The 19,005-nt window shown below is 44.0% G+C and overlaps 1 protein-coding gene across 5 annotated transcripts in view; it reads left to right on the plus strand.

The window, feature by feature from the left end:
• The window catches only part of Rab40b (RAB40B, member RAS oncogene family), a 38,332-nt gene that overhangs the window by 12,621 nt on the left and 6,706 nt on the right, over positions 1-19,005 (plus strand). For 4 of the 5 annotated variants that reach the window (XM_052755934.1, XM_052755935.1, XM_052755936.1 and 1 more), the window contains exon 2: positions 17,904-17,964. In XM_052755934.1, the coding sequence (XP_052611894.1) occupies positions 17,904-17,964 (61 nt within the window). Of the gene's footprint in view, positions 1-10,816; positions 10,901-17,903; positions 17,965-19,005 lie in introns of all 5 variants that reach the window. The other variant, XM_052755937.1, reaches the window with a different exon arrangement.

The following is a 19,005-nucleotide window of genomic DNA, read 5'->3' on the forward strand; positions in this document are numbered from 1 at the left end:
GGCTTTCATGGTCCCATAAGTGACTGGGCCACCCTGGCCCTACAAATTCGCTGGTGGCACAGAGGCTTTGCCCTGGTCGTCTGTTTTAGTTGCCTTTATCCAATATCTCCAGTAACATTTTCTAAATTACAAAGCAGAAAAGAAAGATAAATGTGAAAGTAACTTTTAAAAGATTTATTTATTTTTATTTTATGTGAATGGGTGTTTTGCCTGCACATATGTCTATACACTGTGTTCATCCAGTGCCCATGGAAATGAGAAGAGGGCATCGGGCCTTTGGAACTGGAGTTATAGTCATTTGTTAGCCACCATGTGTGCTGGGAACTAGACCCAGGTCCTCTGCAAGAGCAGCCGGTGCTCATTGAGTTATTTCTCCAACCTCACTTGAAAGTAATTTTTACCTACTATCTATCTCTAGTAGCCTTTTATTTCTAATAATTGACATTACTACCCATTTACTATCCTTCACTACGTTAGAGGAAATTCAAATTATATATAGAGGAGCTGGAAAGGTGGTTCAGAAATTAAGAGCACTGGATATTCTGTTCTAGAGGTCCTGAGTTCAATTCCCAACAACTACATGGTGACTTACAAACTTCTATAATGGAATCTGATGCTCTCTGCTGGTGGGCAAGCATACATTTAGACAAAGCACTCACATAAAAAAGAAACTTTTAAAAAAAGAAAATAAAGCCGGGCGGTGGTGGTACACGCCTTTAATCCCAGCACTCGGGAGGCAGAGCCAGGCGGATCTCTGTGAGTTCGAGGCCAGCCTGGGCTACCAAGTGAGTTCCAGGAAAAGGCGCAAAGCTACACAGAGAAACCCTGTCTCGAAAAAAAAAAAAAAAAAAAAAAAAAAAAAAGAAAAAAAGAAAAATAAAACAAAATACAATATATGCAGCACTGAATACACAATCATATGTATACAAATAAACACATATTGTTAATTAGATTAGAAAGTTTTCGTTGACTTGAAAAATTGAAGAATATTACCCAAACTATAAGAACATATATTTTAAGCTAAGAGATGGTGGCTGACACCTTTAATCCCTGCCTTTGGGAGGCAGAAGTAGGTAGATCTCTGTGAGTTTGAGGCCAGCCTGATCTACAGAGTGAGTTCCAGGACAGCTAGGGATACACAGAGAAACCCTATCTCAAATAAAAAAATAAAATAAAACAAAAAAAACAAAAGAAGAAAGTACATTTTATAACTATATATTATATCAGTTTGATACTAATAATGTTAAAATTCTATCTACTATAGTATTACTATGTGATAGGGAGACCATGTAGAGAGGTAATGGACTGAAAGTGCAAAGAAATACCTAGGATGTCACAGGGGTTGGTCAGTGAGAAGTGAGATTGTGGGTGATTTTACTAAGTTTTCAAGTATTACTTTGTTTCAAAGTAGCTTTTATATATATATTTCTGGAGACTGAACCAAGGGCTTTATTGATGTTAGGCAAGCTTTCTACCACTGAGCTATATCCTCAGCTTTTGGTTTTGTTTTGTTTTGAGACAGGGTCTCACTATACAGACCAGGCTAACTTCAAATTCAAGATCCTCCTGCTTAAGCCTCCTAATTACTGTGGTAACAGGTGTGTACCATCATGTTAGTATCCATATTCATTATATGTTCCCCTCCAGAAGATGGCTGTGTCGCTTGAAGTAGCTGCTGGGACTCTCCCCGGCTTCAGTGTCTGGTCAGCTCTGCTTACTGGACAGATGTTTGTGGACACATACAATGAACTGGAGTAAGGGTAGAGCTTAAGTCTGGCCTCCCACATGGCCAAGCCCTCAAAGCCCATCCCTGAGAAGATAACAGTCAGTGGAAATGAAGTTGCTACTGGATATGGGAGCTAGGGGCCTAGCAGGGACATACATGATTACACAGGATCATTTTGCCTTGTCTAGAGGGTGTTTCCCTGATTGTGGTGTACCCTGGGAGAGAACTAGACATAGAGTCTGAGGCCATTGAGATCCTCATGAGCAGTTAGTCACCTTAGCTCTATAAGCTGATTCCTAGCTGGCAGAGATGGAGGTCAAGGCTGAGTGTAGCTTAAGTTTTCCTGCCTGGCCCACAGTCAGGACAAACTCTCTCACCTGCCAGTCCCACAGACGCTCAGACCCGACCAAGTAAACACAGAGACTTATATTGGTTACAAACTGTATGGCCGTGGCAGGCTTCTTGCTAACTGTTCTCACAGCTTAAATTAATCCATCTCCATTAATCTATACCTTGCCACATGGCTCGCGGCTTACCGGCATCTTCACATGCTGTTTGTCATCGTGGCAGCTGGCAGTGTCTCTCTGACTCAGCCTTCCACTTCCCAGCTTTATTCTCCTCCTTGTCCCGCCTACACTTCCTGCCTAGCCAATGGCCAATCAGTGTTTTATTTATTGACTAATTAGCAACACATTTGCCATACAGAACATCCCACAGCACTTCCCCCCCCTTTTTTTTTTTTTTCAAAAAGGAAGGTTTTAACCTTAACAAAGCAAAATTACATATAATTTGGGAATTTGGGCGTAGCTTCTCTTACTACTTCCTGCTGGAGGGGGGCGCTGTATCTTATGGGGACATAAAGAAAATTTTAGGATTATGGAATAGTCCATGAGGGTGTATTGTCTGAGCCAGTTGCCTTCAAACCATTCTGGATGTTGGATCATTTGGGCCATGGTGTCATCGGAGACCTTCAGGGGGTCTTGGCTGGTCAAACCTGATGTATCTTAATCTTGAACAAATCCATAGCCTCTGGCTTTCTGTGGGAACAAAAGCAGAGCCTCCTTTCCAAAGTAACATATCCTTATATTCAAATTTTGAAGTCAAGGTACCTTTAAAATATACATTTTGAGGGCTGGAGAGATGGCTCAGAGGTTAAGAGCACTGGCTGCTCTTCCAAAGGTCCTGAGTTCAATTCCCAGCACCCACATGGTGGCTCACAACCATCTATGATGAAATCTGGTGCCCTCTTCTGGTGTGCAGACTTACATGCAGGCAGAATTGTGTACATAATAATTAAATAAATCTTTAAAAAATATATATATATACATTTTGGCATAACTCAACAGCTTTTACAATCAAATGTTTTTCTGCAGTTAAAAGTCCCAAAGACAACACAATGCAGATTTTCTGTGTAATATCCATTTTTACGTGGCTTATTTTTTATACTACCTTTACTGTCTCTTTAAAGACTTTATTTTTTAAAACTATGTATTTCTTTATATAACTGTATATATCACCTTTTTTGTCTCTTTCAAGCCTACGTATCTTTTACACACATTGCAAACTATTACATCTGAATCTGTCTTATTGTGAATCTATTGCCTTAAACTGCAGCAGCTGTGGCTGCTGGCTCCACCCACCTCAGCTTCCCAACATGGCCGTGGTACTTTAACGCTGGCTCTGGGAGCTATCGTGGGTCTATGCTTTTATCCAAGCAGCGTGTAGCCCAGAAACCTCTTTTTTTTTGTTTTGTACTAGAAAAGTCTAAATCCACCATGCAGCTTAATGTGCCACTTGCAGAGGCCTCATTCCCACCATACTGCAGGTCGAGCACGCACACCAGAAACCCACAAGTAGCTTAAATCAGCAGCTGCTGCTCATTTGAGAGAGACAATTAAGAACTGTTTTTAGCTCCGTTTTAGAATCTTTTTTCTCAGTTTTTAGGTGGAAACTCTTGCCACCACGTTGGACGCCATCTGTAGCTTGAGTTTTCCTGCCTGGCCCACAGTCAGGACAAACTCTCTCACCTGCCAGTCCCACAGACGCTCAGACCCGACCAAGTAAACACAGAGACTTATATTGGTTACAAACTGTATGGCCGTGGCAGGCTTCTTGCTAACTGTTCTTACAGCTTAAATTAATCCATCTCCATTAATCTATACCTTGCCACATGGCTCGCGGCTTACCGGCATCTTCACATGCTGTTTGTCATCGTGGCAGCTGGCAGTGTCTCTCTGACTCAGCCTTCCACTTCCCAGCTTTATTCTCCTCCTTGTCCCGCCTACACTTCCTGCCTAACCAATGGCCAATCAGTGTTTTATTTATTGACTAATTAGCAACACATTTGCCATACAGAACATCCCACAGCAGCTGAGCTCAGATCCTTGTTAAGGTTTGGTTGCATGTCTTAGAAAGGTCATGTGATAAAGGCTTGTTTGCCAGCTGGTGGACTTCTGGGAGGTGACTGGATTATGAGGGGTTGGACTTCATCAATGGATTGACTAATCCATTGATGGGTTCATCATTTGATGGCATTATTAGGAGGTGGTAGAGACTATGGGACCTAGCTGAAGAGAGTAGGTACTTGGGGACATGCTCTTGGGGACTACACGTTGTCCTTGGCCCCTTCCTCTCTCTGCTTTTTAGGTGCCATAAGGTAAGCAGCCCTGTTCCACCACCTCAGTGTATTGTCTCACTTCAGGATTAAAACAAAGGAGTCAGCTGATTGTGGACCGAAACTTCTCAAACTGTGAGGGAAAACAAATCTTTTCTCCTTTATTTTCTTAGGTGTTTCAGCAATGGTAGAAAAATTGACCAACTTGAGCTGTGCCAGGCCTTGAGCAGGATAATTCAGCCTGTGCCTTTTCTTAGTCCAGGGAATTGTGGCCACAGAACGTCCATTTCAGCACCCAAACTCAGGATATGCACTGAGCCAGTGTGCCTTAAGGGGCCCACAGAGTACCAGGGAAGGAGGTGGCTCTATGCTCTGTAGAAAACCCTCTTCCCAAGAAGATGTCTTTTCCTAGGCTTCTCATGCTCTTGTTTGTTCTCTGGACCACACAGCTCTTAGCCCATTAGGGTCAATAGCTCACACACACCAGGACAATGCTTCTGTGTGTTCTATGGGAACCCAGTTCCTTCATTTTTGCTATTTATATGCAAGGTAACAGGCCCTCATACTTCCAGTCGCCTGCCCTTCCTAATCCCAGGATATTTTTGAAGTTCGGTGTCTTAACATCGTGAGTCTCTAAAGTCAGGTCCTGGCATCTTCTAGGTTAATGGGGAAGGAGGCTCCCTGTTCAGGCCATTCTAACCTGTCTCCTAGAACAGACAAGTGACTTGCTGTCATTGGGCTGAGTGTAGTCACAACCACCAGAGCCTCCCTCACATCCTCTGAGCTAGGTTCTAATGAGGCCCTTCCCTTCCCGTTGTACACACATGGCGTGTGTTCTATACAGTGTTGGCTATACCAAAAATGGACCCCAAGAAGGGCACAGGATTCCTTCTAAGATGTGCAATAACCACAGTGGTGTTCTCCGTGCATATTTAGAACAGGATGCTGCTAAAAATAGAAGTTGGCTTTCCTTACCACACTTGCCCAGATAGTAAACTAACAAAGTAAATGGTGTATCCTGGGGAGGAGGTAAAAGGCCAGGCTCTTTCTGATCTGGTAAAAATCACACATTTAAGATCAAAGTGAACCATTTTAGACTGACTTTATTAAAGTAACATCGAGTACATTCAGTGTTATGCAACCACCGTCTACTTACAGAACGTTCTCCTCACTCCCAAGTCCCCTCCATCCCCAGCAACTAATCTGATAGCTTATATTTCATTCAACCTGATACATTACTCAAAAGTAGGTGCTCAGACATAAACATGTTATAAATTACATTTAATCAATATTTGCACCATAAGTGATCTTCCTGTGTAAAGGGGCACATTCCTGTCAGCTCACTCCCAGAAATAGAAAGAAGCAGCTGGTGGAGGAATCAAAATAGATTACTAAATCACTTATTCATCTAAGTGTGTGGAGAATAGCTCGGTGTTTGATTTTTTTCTTTTTTTGTGTGTGGGTTGTTTTTTTTGGTGTTTGATTTTTTTTCTTTTTTTGTGTGTGGGTTGTTTTTTTAAGGTTAAAATTATCTTTCTCTTAATAACCCTGTTATTCTGACTCATTCAATGACCATTCTGACAGGCTTTGTTTTAGAAACTTCTCTTATTTTTTTTTTTTTTTTTTTTTTTTTTGGTTTTTCGAGACAGGGTTTCTCTGTGTAGCTTTGCGCCTTTCCTGGAACTCGCTTTGGAGACCAGGCTGGCCTCTAACTCACAGAGATCCGCCTGGCTCTGCCTCCCGAGTGCTGGGATTAAAGGCGTGCGCCACCACCGCCCGGCAACTTCTCTTATTTTAATCATATTCTTTTTCAGTATTTATTGTGTGTGTGTCTACATACACCTGATTGTGTGTTGTGTCACCCATGTGGAGGTCAGAGGAAAACTTGCAGGAACCAGTTCTCTTCTTCCACCAACTGTGTCCCAGGGATCAAATACGGGTTCGAGCACCTTTACCCACAGGGCCATCTCACTGCCCATCACATCTCATAGGCGGAGTGAGTTAGTCACGTTCAATGAACTTTAATTGTATTTTTTATTTTTGGTTGTGAGCCTAGCCTTTAACAGCTGAGCCATCTCTCCAGCCCTAATTGTATTTTTTATGCTAACACTGACAGCATTAGTGTCAGATCTTGTGGATCAGAATGTAACAAAAAAAAGAAATATGATAAGGCAACAAATGAGGAGCTGATATCAAGAAAACATGGGACAGAATAAAGCAAAACATCTCAGAAACTGCCGGGCGGTGGTGGCGCACGCCTTTAATCCCAGCACTCAGGAGGCAGAGGCAGGCGGATCTCTGTGAGTTCAAGGCCAGCCTGGTCTACAGAGTGAGTTCCAGGAAAGGCGCAAAGCTACAGAGAGAAACCCTGTCTCGAAAAAACAAAAAAAAAAAAAAAAAATCTCAGAAACTAAGTTTATGAAGGATTCTTGTATTGTGTGAACTTAAACCCAGCTGTCCGAGCCTTTAACTTCTGTGTCTATGTGCTATGTGGCTATATTAGATAATGGATGGATGGATGGATGGATGGATGGATGGATGGATGGATGGATGGATGGATAAGAGAGAGAGGGAGAGGAGAGAGAGAGAGAGAGAGAGAGAGAGAGAGAGAGAGAGAGAGAGAGAGAGAGATGTTTAACAGAGGACTGGTAGCTTCTCCCAGGACCTGACATCCAGACTCTCTGGAAGTGCTGGAGGAGGTGGGCCACCCTGGTCAGGTGCCAGGATCTAAGCAGGCATAGCACCACAGCAAGGCAAAGACCTCATCCAAGCATCAGGAGTCCTGAAAGAGGCAGGTGTGTCCTAAGCAAAGGGGTTTTTAGTCTCTCTCAGGGACCAGACCTCTGACCCTAGAGGTCTAGAATGCATGTGTGATTGACTCAGGTAATGGATGATTGGACACTTGAAGGCTGGGTTTCCTCTGCCTCTTCCCTGCATGTGGATGAGGCCCAGGGTAGAGGGCTGTGGAATGCTGATGGAATGCTCCCAAGCCAGGCCCCAGAGCGCCACAGGTCTACAGCATGATAGGGCATCAGGGAATTTCCAGAGGAGACTAAGTTGACCACAGATGGCAGCACCTGAACAGCCCCCATTTGGTGGCACAGCTCCCTCCATGGCCTTGGTTAAAGGCCTTTTGCCTTCCAGTCAGTTGGAGTATAGCAGCAGTTACTGGTTTGGGCTATTTTTGTGAGACTCTCATAATCAACTCAAAAGAGTTAGGTCTGTTAACCAAGGCTGGGGCCAAATACAGAGTCCACTTCACTCCAGGTATTAATTCAAAGACAGTCGGATGTTAATTTTTCCTTAAAAGAAAAAGAAAATAGGTTCCATAAAGGTTAAAAAGCATGCCGGGAGACATAGGTGCCACCATCAGCTATATAAACAATAGAAAGGCAACTTCTGTGTTCACAATTAAAGTTGTGAGTCATTCCTAATGACTTTGCCTTTTATAGCACTTCCTAGTCAGAAAAAAAGTTAACTGACATTAATTTTTTAAATTAGAATGCTTTCAGAGCATTGTAGTGACAAGCCCACAGAGATGATGAGTGAGAACCCATCAGAGCGCAGGGGATAATGGACACTCCAGGAGCAACCTGGAAGAGACATGGACGCACATGGGGTGGCATGTGCCGCCCAAAGGCTGGGTACCCTTATTAGCTGGGACCCAAGGTGCTGAAAAGACATGGCTATACCCACCACAGACAAGGACCACTGAGTTGTGTCAGGTGTATCCTTACTTCCAGCCGGGAAAACTGAGACCCAGGGAAAGCTGAAGAAGCTGCTGCTGTCAGGGTCTGTGTACATCTCTGCTTTGATCATAATGGCACACCAGCAGGACCTGCAGACCCCAGTGGGTTATGCTTGCCGCTCGCCTGGCTCCAGGGACTACCCTATCCAGTAGAAGTGGGGTCAAAGCTCTGTCTCCCCACCCCACATTCTACAAATTGAATGTGTTCCTTCGTCCAAATTTATATGTTGATGTGGGGAGGTTAGGTGATGGTGTGGAGTCTCATTGATGAGTTACAACAGAGCCGAGAAAGCTCCCTGGCCTCCTGTGCTGAGAGACAGCACCACTGGGAACCAGGAAGCCACACTTCCCAGATCTGAATCTACTGGTGCTTGATCTTATACTCCCTTCAGAGTTGTGGGAAATGGATTTCAGTTGTTGAGAATCAACATTATTTATGGCATTTTTGTTAAGAATAACTCCAATAGTCTGAGAAAGCATCCTACCTAGCCCTGTCCTAAATCCTCACTTACAGGGCTACAAAGAGGTGCTGGGGGAAACAGATAGCACCCAGACTGGAGGCAAAGTGGACTATGAAGAAAGGTCAAATCACTCGTTGCCTTAAAGGAAGTGAAGGCCCCATAGGGACATAGCACAGATGCTGGGAAAGTCACTCACAGTCCTCAGCGTTCTGGAGCCAAGCCTCCTGGTTCCCACCTTTTGGAACTGGTCATTTGGGAGCAGCCAAACCACTTTAATAATGGAAGTCTGAGTCTAATTAATTAGTTGTTGGTGTTCTAGGTTTTTTCTTTTTAATTTTTATTTATGTGTATTTTTTTATGTTTATGTTTGTGGGTATGTACACATGAGTGCCCACAGAGACCAGAAGAGGGTGTCAGAGGCCTGGTGTGGTGATTTACTCCTTACTCCTTTAATCACAGCACTCAGGAGTCAGAGACAGGTGGATCACTGTGAGTTCAAGGCCAGCCTTGTCTGCAAGCTCTAGGGCAGACAGAACTATACAGTGTGACCCTGCCTCAAAACCAAACCAAACAACAACACAAAATAGCCAGGTGATGGTGGCGCACGCCTTTAATCCCAGCACTAGGGAGTCAGAGGCAGGCAGATCCCTGTGAGTTCAAGGCCAGCCTTGTCTACAGAGCGAGTTCCAGGACAGGCTCCTGGAACTCCCAGTCTCTTCCCCTTCTTTCTCTCTCTGCATATTTTCCTCTTTCTTTTCCTTCCTCCAGGCATTATGCCTTGAACGTTTTTGGTGAACAAAAAGATTAACTCAAAAGTAGTTTAAGCAGAAAAGATATTCCCACATCATGTGTCTGACCAGTTAGGGCAGGTCTTATTTCAAGAATGGCTGGATCTCAGTACTGTCCACAGATGACCTCCATGTTCAAGCCCCTGTGTTGGGCTGCTTCTCGGGTTTGCTGTTTCTCACCTTGGGAGGAAGCTGGCCCAGGACCTCTAAACTGGGTGAATGTTGTCAGTAATCACGCCACATAGAGCACATAGTGAGCAGTCTGTCCCTCTCTGAAGCCATTCTCCAGCACTCTTAGGTTGCTGGTTTTTCTGCTGTGTCCAATATTGTTTGCAGGATAGCTGGTCCATGCCAGAACAGAATCTCAGAAAGGACTAATTCAGTAAAAATCAAGGCAGATCTTGGAAACTGAAAATATAGTAATAACAGAAATGAAGATCAATCTCAAAGAAGGAATAGAAGATAAAATAGAATTTGAGAAAGACTGAGAGCAAGAGAGAAAAAATAAAAATGAAAAATAAGAAAAGAAAGTTATGGGACAAGTTCACAGTGTTTAGCATCTTATTGACAATGTTCCAGAAGGAGAAAACAGATACACAATTCAAGAAAGCTCCTCAATTTAAGCACGACACAAACCAGTACTTGGGAGGTAGAGGCAGGAGTATCTGGAGTTCAAGACTATCCTGACTACATTTTGAGTTTGAGTCTATCCAGAGAGACATTAGATCCTGTCTCAAAAAACAATGACTCTGGGCTGGAGAGATGGCTCAGAGGTTAAGAGCACTGACTGCTCTTCCAGAGGTCCTGAGTTCAATTCCCAGCAACGACATGGTGGCTCACAACCATCTATAATGAGATCTGGTGCCCTCTTCTGGCGTGCAGTCATACATGCTATATACATAATATAAATAAATATATAAATGCTATATACATAATATAAATAAAAACCAATGACTCAAAAACAGAATGTTTCTGAGGCAGTGAAGAAAACTGGCTGCTTTCCCAGAGGACATGGATTATATCCCCAGCACTCACATGGCTGCTCACAACCATCTGAAACTTCAGTTCCAGAGGATCTAATGCCCTCTTCTGGCCTCCATGGGTACTGTGCACACATGCAGGCAAACCACACATAATAAAATAAAATAACCACAATGCTTCTCAAAATGGAAAGATGTGTGGCCTGAGATTAAAAGGGTCCAGAGAACAGTCTGTATAGCAAACTTCCATATAAGCACAAGCATGAAGTTACCAAGTACTAGAGGAGGAAATAGCCCTGCACACTGGCTAAGAGGAAATTCAATGGTGTTTGAAGGATGGAGGACCAGTTTGACATGTTCTGTCATCAGCAGAAACATACTTCTGAAAGAAAAGTATTCCCTACCTAATGTAAATGCCTACCAAATTCAAAGATGAGTAAAGACAAACTAAGGACACTCCTAACATCTCCACATCTACCTTCCATGCATCCTTCTCAAGAAAGAACCAAAGAAATTATAAAGACTGGAGGAGCTCCATACTGAGGGATGTTCCTGGCCCAGAACAAGCAGGAAGATTCTGAAGGTAGATTTAGATAAACAGGAAGTTGAATGTGTGTGTGTATGTGTGTGTGTAGGCATATGTTCATGGTGCCTACTTTGAGAACAGAGGACAACTTTCAGGAGTTCTCTTTTTTTTTTCCAGGATTTCTCTTATCTCTTGAACATGGGGTCCACAAATCAAGCTCAGGGCCTGTGTGACAATCCCTTGACCAATAAGCCATCTCACTGGTCCAGAGGCAGCATTTAACTTTAACAAAAGTTCATGGCTGAAGAGATGACACAGTTAAGAACACTTGGTGTACTTCTGGAAGACTTCTAAAGGATCCATGTTCAGTTCCTACTCCCACATTAGTCTGCTCTCACCTGCTTACCTCTTTTCTGGCCTCTGTGGGCAGCCAGTCACTCATATACATACACACCTAAATTAAAAAAAAAGTCAAAAGTTTATCCATGAAGAATAGCACAGTATAGTGTGGACTGTTTATCTGGTCATAATGACATTAAAACTGGCCTAGCTAAAATAGCAACATGACTATTCTAGGGGTTCTGTTTGTCTATGTACAAATGCATGGGAAGAGACAGAATTATAGCTGGAGGCATGGAGAGAATTACGTTTTTACTTTTTTGTAATGGGAAGTCAGTTAATTCTGCAAACTGAAAACTCAGAAATGAAGAACACAAGTTACTGGGGTGGGGATTTAGCTCAGTGGTAGAGCACTTGCCTAGCAAGTGCAAGGCCCTGGGTTCGGTCCTCAGCTCTGAAAAAAAAAACACGTTACCAAAAAATTGGAGAAATATATCAAAATAATGATTAATAAAGGTTAAAATGTGGGTAGGTAGGTATGGTAGCACATGCTTATAATTACAGGAAGCAGAGGCAAGAGTTGCCATAAATTTGAGGCCAGCCTGGGCTACACACTAAGACTCTGTCTCAAAAAAGACAAATGAACAAAAACCAAAACAATTTTATGGATGTGGTGGGACACATCTATAATCTCAAATTTGGGAGGCAAAATCGGGAATTCAAGGTCAGCTATGGTACATAGCAAGTTCAAGGCTAGCCTGAACTACATGAGATCTTGTCTCAAAAAGCCAAAAATATGACAAAATAATGGCTACTGAAGGGAGTGAAAAACATTAAATAGATAATGGGACATGGGTAAAGTAGGATGGCTTGCAATGTTTCTACTGGATCTCAGAATAACTTGAGAAAGCCAGAGACTCATGACTCTGATGAAAACAAAAGCCAAATCTAGTTCTTTTTTTTATAAAACTAGTAAGGTGTGGAGGCTGTAGGTAGACCAGTGAGATGGCTCAGTGGTAAAGAGGATTGCCACCAAGCTGATGACCTCAGTTCGTTTTCAGGACACACATGGTGGAAGGAAAGAATGGAGTGCTGCAAGTTTTTTTTTTTCTGACCCCCACACAGGCTGGGACACATGTGTGTGACTAGATACACTGTCTCTCACAAATAATGTAATAAAACTTGTAAGTGCTTAAAAACTTCATTCCGTATTGTTATAGTTGTTACAGGACAGCCTAGTGCCATGTAGCAATAGGGACACATTCTAAAGAATTCATCACTAGCCAGTTTTCACTGAGGAACACCTTAGGCCACGCCCATGCGAAGAGTGCTACAGTGTTACCAGGAGAAGTAATCTTACAAGACCTCCACCATATGTACAGTCAGTCCTTATGATCAAACGTGATTGTAAGTATGCCTGAGCAAAAAGATGTTCCAAGGCTGGAAGAGCCAGCCTGCCTAGGCAGAGGGTAGTTTCCTCAAAAACCAAAATGAAATGTCCTCCAGCCTGTGAAGGGTGGGCACTCTGCTTGTCTGGAGACAGACATGCTGAGATCAAAATTATTATTTCCTCATTCAAAATAGATTTCCAAGTGTTTTTATTCGTTGCTTCGTGGAGAGAGTGAAAAGTCTTTAGCATTCCAGGGGAAAGAAACATTTTCAAAGTTAACCCTATTCACATTCTATTTGTTGTATGTATGTCAAGTTTTGTGTGCCTCAGTGCTGATCACTGCAGAACACCTGTGTTTGATAGTCCTATGCATTCCATGGATTTGAAGGTCTGTGAGGGGGCTACTGTGCTGGGATGACAGCATGGGCTCCTCCTGGAAGGGACAGGACTTTTCTTTCTCCTGAAGGGATTCTCTCCTGTGGTCACATGAGGAAGCCACCTCAAGAGTCCTCATTTGAGAGAAATAGAGACATGCAATAGCTGTAGCCATTCATTGTGGAAATGAAGTCAGCATATGATGCTGAAAATGTCCCCCACCATCCTCCAGGCTAGGAAATAGATAGAGACAAGAGAACATAAAGGTGGAGAGATGGGGGAGGGGCTGTCAGGGGTGAGACAAGCCAGGCCAAGGAATGTCCAAAGTCACAGGCATGCCAGCATCTTGGTGTGTTCTCACTAATGGGCTAGGAGGTTCCATGCTTCTGACTCCAAGTTTCTTAAAAAGAACAGCAGAGGCATTCCTCTCTAAGGAGTGGGATTTCATTCTTCCACTGATTTAGCTGTCCACTGGCATGATGGGCTCTCTCCTGTGGATAGAATGTCAGCTTATCAGGATTCAGAACCTTACTCTGAGACACAGACTGTTAGAGAACTGAGAGTGCAGGAGCTGGGGCTTGGATAAGGGAGTCAGACCAGAAACAGGAGGGAGTGTGTTACAAGAGGTACATAACACTGGGGAAATGTATGGTGGGGTAGAGGGGACTGACAGGTGAGTTCAGAAAGAGTTCCAGCCCCATGGTGCTGTGTAATCAGGACTAGTTCAACCACTGTTCTGTCCACATGGAGCCAGAGTATAGAGACCTCAACTGCTGAGGCATCTTCTCTCCCTGCAGACCTGGGGAGGAGCTACCTAGTAGAACTCATATATGGGCTTCTTCCTGCATTCCTGTGCCCTGCACTCTGGAGATGGAGTTGCAACACTTCTCCTGGGAATGGTAACCTGTAGTTGAAACCCAGAACTCTAGATTCTTCCAGGTGACTGCACTGAGCTCCAAAGCTGTTCCTTTAGTGTTGAAGATCAAAAGAAGCATGGCCAAGTTGTACACCTGACTCATACAAGCTCTACTTTTCCAATTGGGCACACTAGGGAGGCAGAAGCAGGTCGATCTGTGTGAGTTTGTACCCAGCCTGGTCTACACAGCAAGTTCTAGGCTAACCAAGGTTACATGGTGAGACTCTATCTTGAAAGAAAGAAAGAAAGAAAGAAAGAAAGAAAGAAAGAAAGAAAGAAAGGAAGGAAGGAAGGAAGGAAGGAAGGAAGGAAGGAAGGAAGGAAGGAAGGAAGGAAGGAAGAAAGAGAGGAAGAAAGTAAGTCAGGCAGTGGTGTCAAATACCTTTAATCCCAGCACTCCACTCGGGAGGCAGAAACAGGTGGATCTCTGAGTTTGAGGCCAGTCTGATCTACAGAGTGAGTTCTAGGACAGCCAGGGCTACACAGAGAAACCCTGTCTCAAAAAACCAAAACCAAAACCAAAACAAACAAACAAATAACAACAAAAAAACTAGTGTGTCTCACTAGTTGGCAGTTTGGATTCTTAGGGTTACAAAAGTTGTGGCATTTGTGACACAAAGGGTGAGCCCCTTTCAGGTGTCCTTTCCTGGGCTCAGTTTCTGGGTCCTATTCTCATCAGCTCTTTGTACGTTCTAGTCTCCAGATCTGGCTATCATCCAGGGGCACCAGAAGTGAATGCACACAGTTTCATTCATTTCATTTTTCATTTTCCTTTTAATTAATTTATTTATTATGTATACAGTGTTCTGCCTGCAGGCCAGAAGAGGGCACCAGATCTCATTACAGATGGTTGTGAGCCACCATGTGGTTGCTGGGAATTGAACTCAGGACCTCTGGAAGAACAGCCAGTGCTCTTAACCTCTGAGCCATCTCTCCAGCCCTCATTTTTCATTTTCATTTTTTCTTTCTTTCAAAAGAGTATCAGGTAGCCCAAGCTAGCATCAAATTTACTATGTAGGTAAGGATAATCTTGAATTCCTGATCCTCCTGCTTCTACCTCCCCAGTGTTGAGATTATAGGCATGAATCACCACAACACCAGGCTCAGGAGATGTTTTTTTCTTTTAAAAAATTATTTTATTTTATATATATGAGTGTTTTGCCTGTATGTGCATCATGTATGTGCCTTGTGCCTGTAGAGGCCAGCAGAGGACATAGGATCCCCAGGAACTACAATGACAGATGGTTGTGAACTGCCATGCAGGTCTGAAAGCTGAACCTGGGTACCCTGAAAGAACAGCCAGTGCTTTTAACTACTGAGCCATCTCTCCAGCCCCAGAAGATGGTTCTTTTTTTTTTAAGATTTATTTTTATGTGTATTGGTGTTTTGCCTGAATGTATATCTGTGTACCACATGCATGCAGTGTCCATGGAGGCCAGAAGAGAACATCGGGTAGATGGTTGTGATCTGCCAGCTGGGTGCTGGGAACTGAAGCTGGTTTTCTAGAAGAGCAGCCAGTGTCTCAATCCCCGAGTCATCCCTCCAGCCCCACTAAATGGTTTTAATGGTTTCATTAAAAAGCAGAAAAATGGTTTCTGGTGGCATGAAGGAGGATATTATTTGTTTTTAAAAATAGATTTTGGAGGTTGGGCATGATAGTACATGCCTGTCATCCCAATACATAGGAAGTGGGAAACAAGGGGAAGGTCTTCTTTAGCTATATAGATAGTTTGAGGTCAGCCTAGACTACATGAGACCTGATTGTCTCAAAAACCAAAATGAAACAAAACTTTGGGGGAATCTGGGATGCAGTCCTTTGGTAGGACACTTACCTAGAATTTGTGAGGCCTTGAGTTCCATCCCCAGCAAAACATACTCAAACACACACACACACACACACACACACACACACACACACACACACACACACACATTTTAGGGGGCTAGTGAGATGGGACAATGGGTAAAAGCTCTTGCCGCGGGCTGGAGAGATGGCTCAGAGGTTAAGAGCACTGCCTGCTCTTCCAGAGGTCCTGAGTTCAATTCCCAGCAACCACATGGTGGCTCACAACCATCTGTAATGAGATCTGGTTCTCTCTTCTGCCCTGTAGACATACATGCAAGCAGAACGTTGTATACATAATAAAAATAAATAAAATCTTTAAAAAAAAAAAAAAAGCTCTTGCCGCTAGGCATAAGAACCTGAATTCAGCTGGGTAGTGGTGGCCAATGCCTTTAATCCCAGCACCTGAGAGGCAGGGGCAGACAAATCTCTTTGAGTTTGAGGCTAGCCTGGTCTACAGAGCAAGTTCTAGGACAGCCAAGGCTGCACAGAGAAACCCTGTCTTGGAAAACAACAACAAACCTGAATTTGATCCCTGGGACCCACAAGGTGGAAGAAGAGGTTGTCTTCTAAACTTCATACAAGTGCATAAGTTTGTGGCATGCATTCCTGCCCAGGTGCCCATGAATGTAGTAAAAATTAAAACACAAGACCTGAGGGGCTGGTGAGATGGTGTGCTGGAAAGTGCTTGCCATGAGAGCATGATGATCTTAGTTCAGACACTACCCCTGACCCTTAGCATCCACATTAGAGCCCAATTCAGAGGCATGTCAGGAACCCTGGAGGAGACAGCTGGTGACAGTGACAACCTGGGTTTGATCTTGGTACTCATACAAAAGTAGATGTAGAGAATTGACTCTTGGAAGTTGTCCTCTAACCTCCAGGTGTACCACAACATATAATGTCTCTCTCTCTCTCTCTCTCTCTCTCTCTCTCTCTCTCTCTCTGTCTCTCTCTCTCTGTCTCTCTCTCTGTCTCTCTCTCTCTATCTGTCTCTCTCTCTCTCTCTCTCTCTCTCTCTCTCTCTCTCTCTCTCTCTCTCTCATGCACGCGCACGCATGCACATAATTAAAAATAAAATCTTAAGGTGGAGAGACTGACCTGAGGTTAACCTCTGACCTTCAAACATGCTGGTCACACTTGTATTCACATCCTCATGCACATGTGCACAAACATACACCACACATATGCACACACACACATGTACTTGAAAAGAGAGGAAAGCTTAGAAAACTGCCCTTAATGTATAGTCTAGAGGTCACTTAGCTTAAGGCTTGGCCTACCTTCCTGTGCATACACAGAATCAGAGTTGGCATCTCCCTTTCTGCTCCCAGACTGCATTGCCTTCACATTCCTAGTGTAATTCGCAGGGGACACACTCCCACTGCCAGGCCTACTATTTTAACCCTGTTCCCTTGGAAACAGCTGAGATTAGCTTTCATGTGCAGTGTAGGGTGGCTAGAGCAAGGGGTAGAGGTAAGAAGGGACAGATAAGTGATGGAGAACTCAGCTGGCTATGGCACTACAGCAAATCCACCAGCCACTAGGCCGGCCATACATAGCTCTGTGAAGACTTAGAGTGGTTCTTGAGAGTAGGAGTTCCAAGTCAGCATCATGGGGTCATTCATCCCCCCGGCTCAGTGCCCATCCTGAAGACAGCAGTGGGGGATGACCAAGGCCCAACATATCCAGTTGGGAAGCACCCAGGCACTGAGCTGATGGCAGCCAACATGGATACCAGAGTGCTTGAATGTGAGTGGCTGTCCACTGGGAGGTCAGTCTGGGGTCTAAGGGAATCTTCAGAGATCTCACACCTGCCTGTGAACTTGAAGCTATATGATGAGAAACCTTTTTCTCTCTCAATGCAAGAGTTTCACATACTTGGGGGCTGGAGAGATGGCTCAGAGGTTAAGAGCACTGCCTGCTCTTCCAGAGGTCCTGAGTTCAATTCCCAGCAACCACATGGTGGCTCACAACCATCCATAATGAGATCTGGTGCCCTCTTCTGGCCTGCAGTCAAACATGCTGTATACATAATAAATAAATAAATAAATAAATAAATAAATAAATAAATAAATAAATAAATAAATCTTAAAAAAAAAAAAGACAGTTTCACATACTTCATAGTTCTGTTGTTGGTGATGGCTGAGAAAATACATCCAGCCCCAAACCTAATATGTCCTGAACCCTTTTGCAGGAATTGATCACAAGACGACCACCATCCTGCTAGATGGCCGAAGGGTGAAACTGCAGCTTTGGTGAGTTCGGGGCTATGCTGGTCAGGATGTTCTGGTCCTGGAACCGTGCCCTTTAGTCCTAGCTTGAGCTGGTGGCTTTCCTCAAAAGGTGTTGACCCAGTTGTGTGAGCCCATTGAAGCCCGTTACCCCATTATTTAAGGGGCTGTGCTCCTAGGGCTAAACTATGTCCAAGAAAGAGCCCTTGTCGGTACAAGATACCTTGTTGTCACCTGCTTCCTGTTTCACTTCACCTGGTGCTGCCAGGCATGGAAGTAGAGTGACCAAGACAGACCAGTTCTCCCACCCCCAATTCTGAGTGTACAGAACAGAGTACAGGGTGTAGCTTGAGTTTTCCTGCCTGGCCCACAGTCAGGACAAATCTCTCTCACCTGCCAGTCCCACAGCCACTCAGACCCAACCAAGTAAACACAGAGACTTGTATTGGTTACAAACTGTATGGCCGTGGCAGGCTTCTTGCTAACTGTTCTTACAGCTTAAATTAATCCATTTCTATAAATCTATGCCTTGCCACATGGCTCGTGGCTTACCGGCACCTTCACATGCTGTTTCTCATCATGGCGGCTGGCAGTGTCTCTCTGACTCAGCCTTCTACTTCCCAGCTTTATTCTCCTCTTTGCCCCGCCTACACTTCCTGCCTAGCCAATGGCCAATCAGTGTTTTATTTATTGACTAATTAGCAACACATTTTCCATACAGAACATCCCACAACAACAGGGTGTCCTGGTTCCAAGGGTAGAAGCCTTATTGACCTCCTGGGCTACAGCTCCCTCTACTCTGTCTCCCCTACAGGCACCACACCATTCTTGAGTTAAGCCAAACAGCCTCTGTCCTCCTCATTCTCCAGGACCTAAGCCTGGGGATTTGGGGCTCATTCTCCCTTCTGAGCCCCCGTGGCCTTTGGGGAAACACATCTGAGGTCGCACTTCTAGCTCCACTGGCTCTGCCTAAAAATGCTGAGTCTATAGAAGTGTGTATGGCCTAACTTCGCAGTGGAATTGGTCTCTCCTGAGTCTCCAGCTCTTGCTGACTCTTTTCAGGAA

The sequence above is a fragment of the Peromyscus californicus genome, unplaced genomic scaffold, assembly GCF_007827085.1.
Source record: "Peromyscus californicus insignis strain IS unplaced genomic scaffold, ASM782708v3 Scaffold_3__1_contigs__length_106647218, whole genome shotgun sequence".
Taxonomy (NCBI): Eukaryota; Metazoa; Chordata; class Mammalia; order Rodentia; family Cricetidae; genus Peromyscus; species Peromyscus californicus.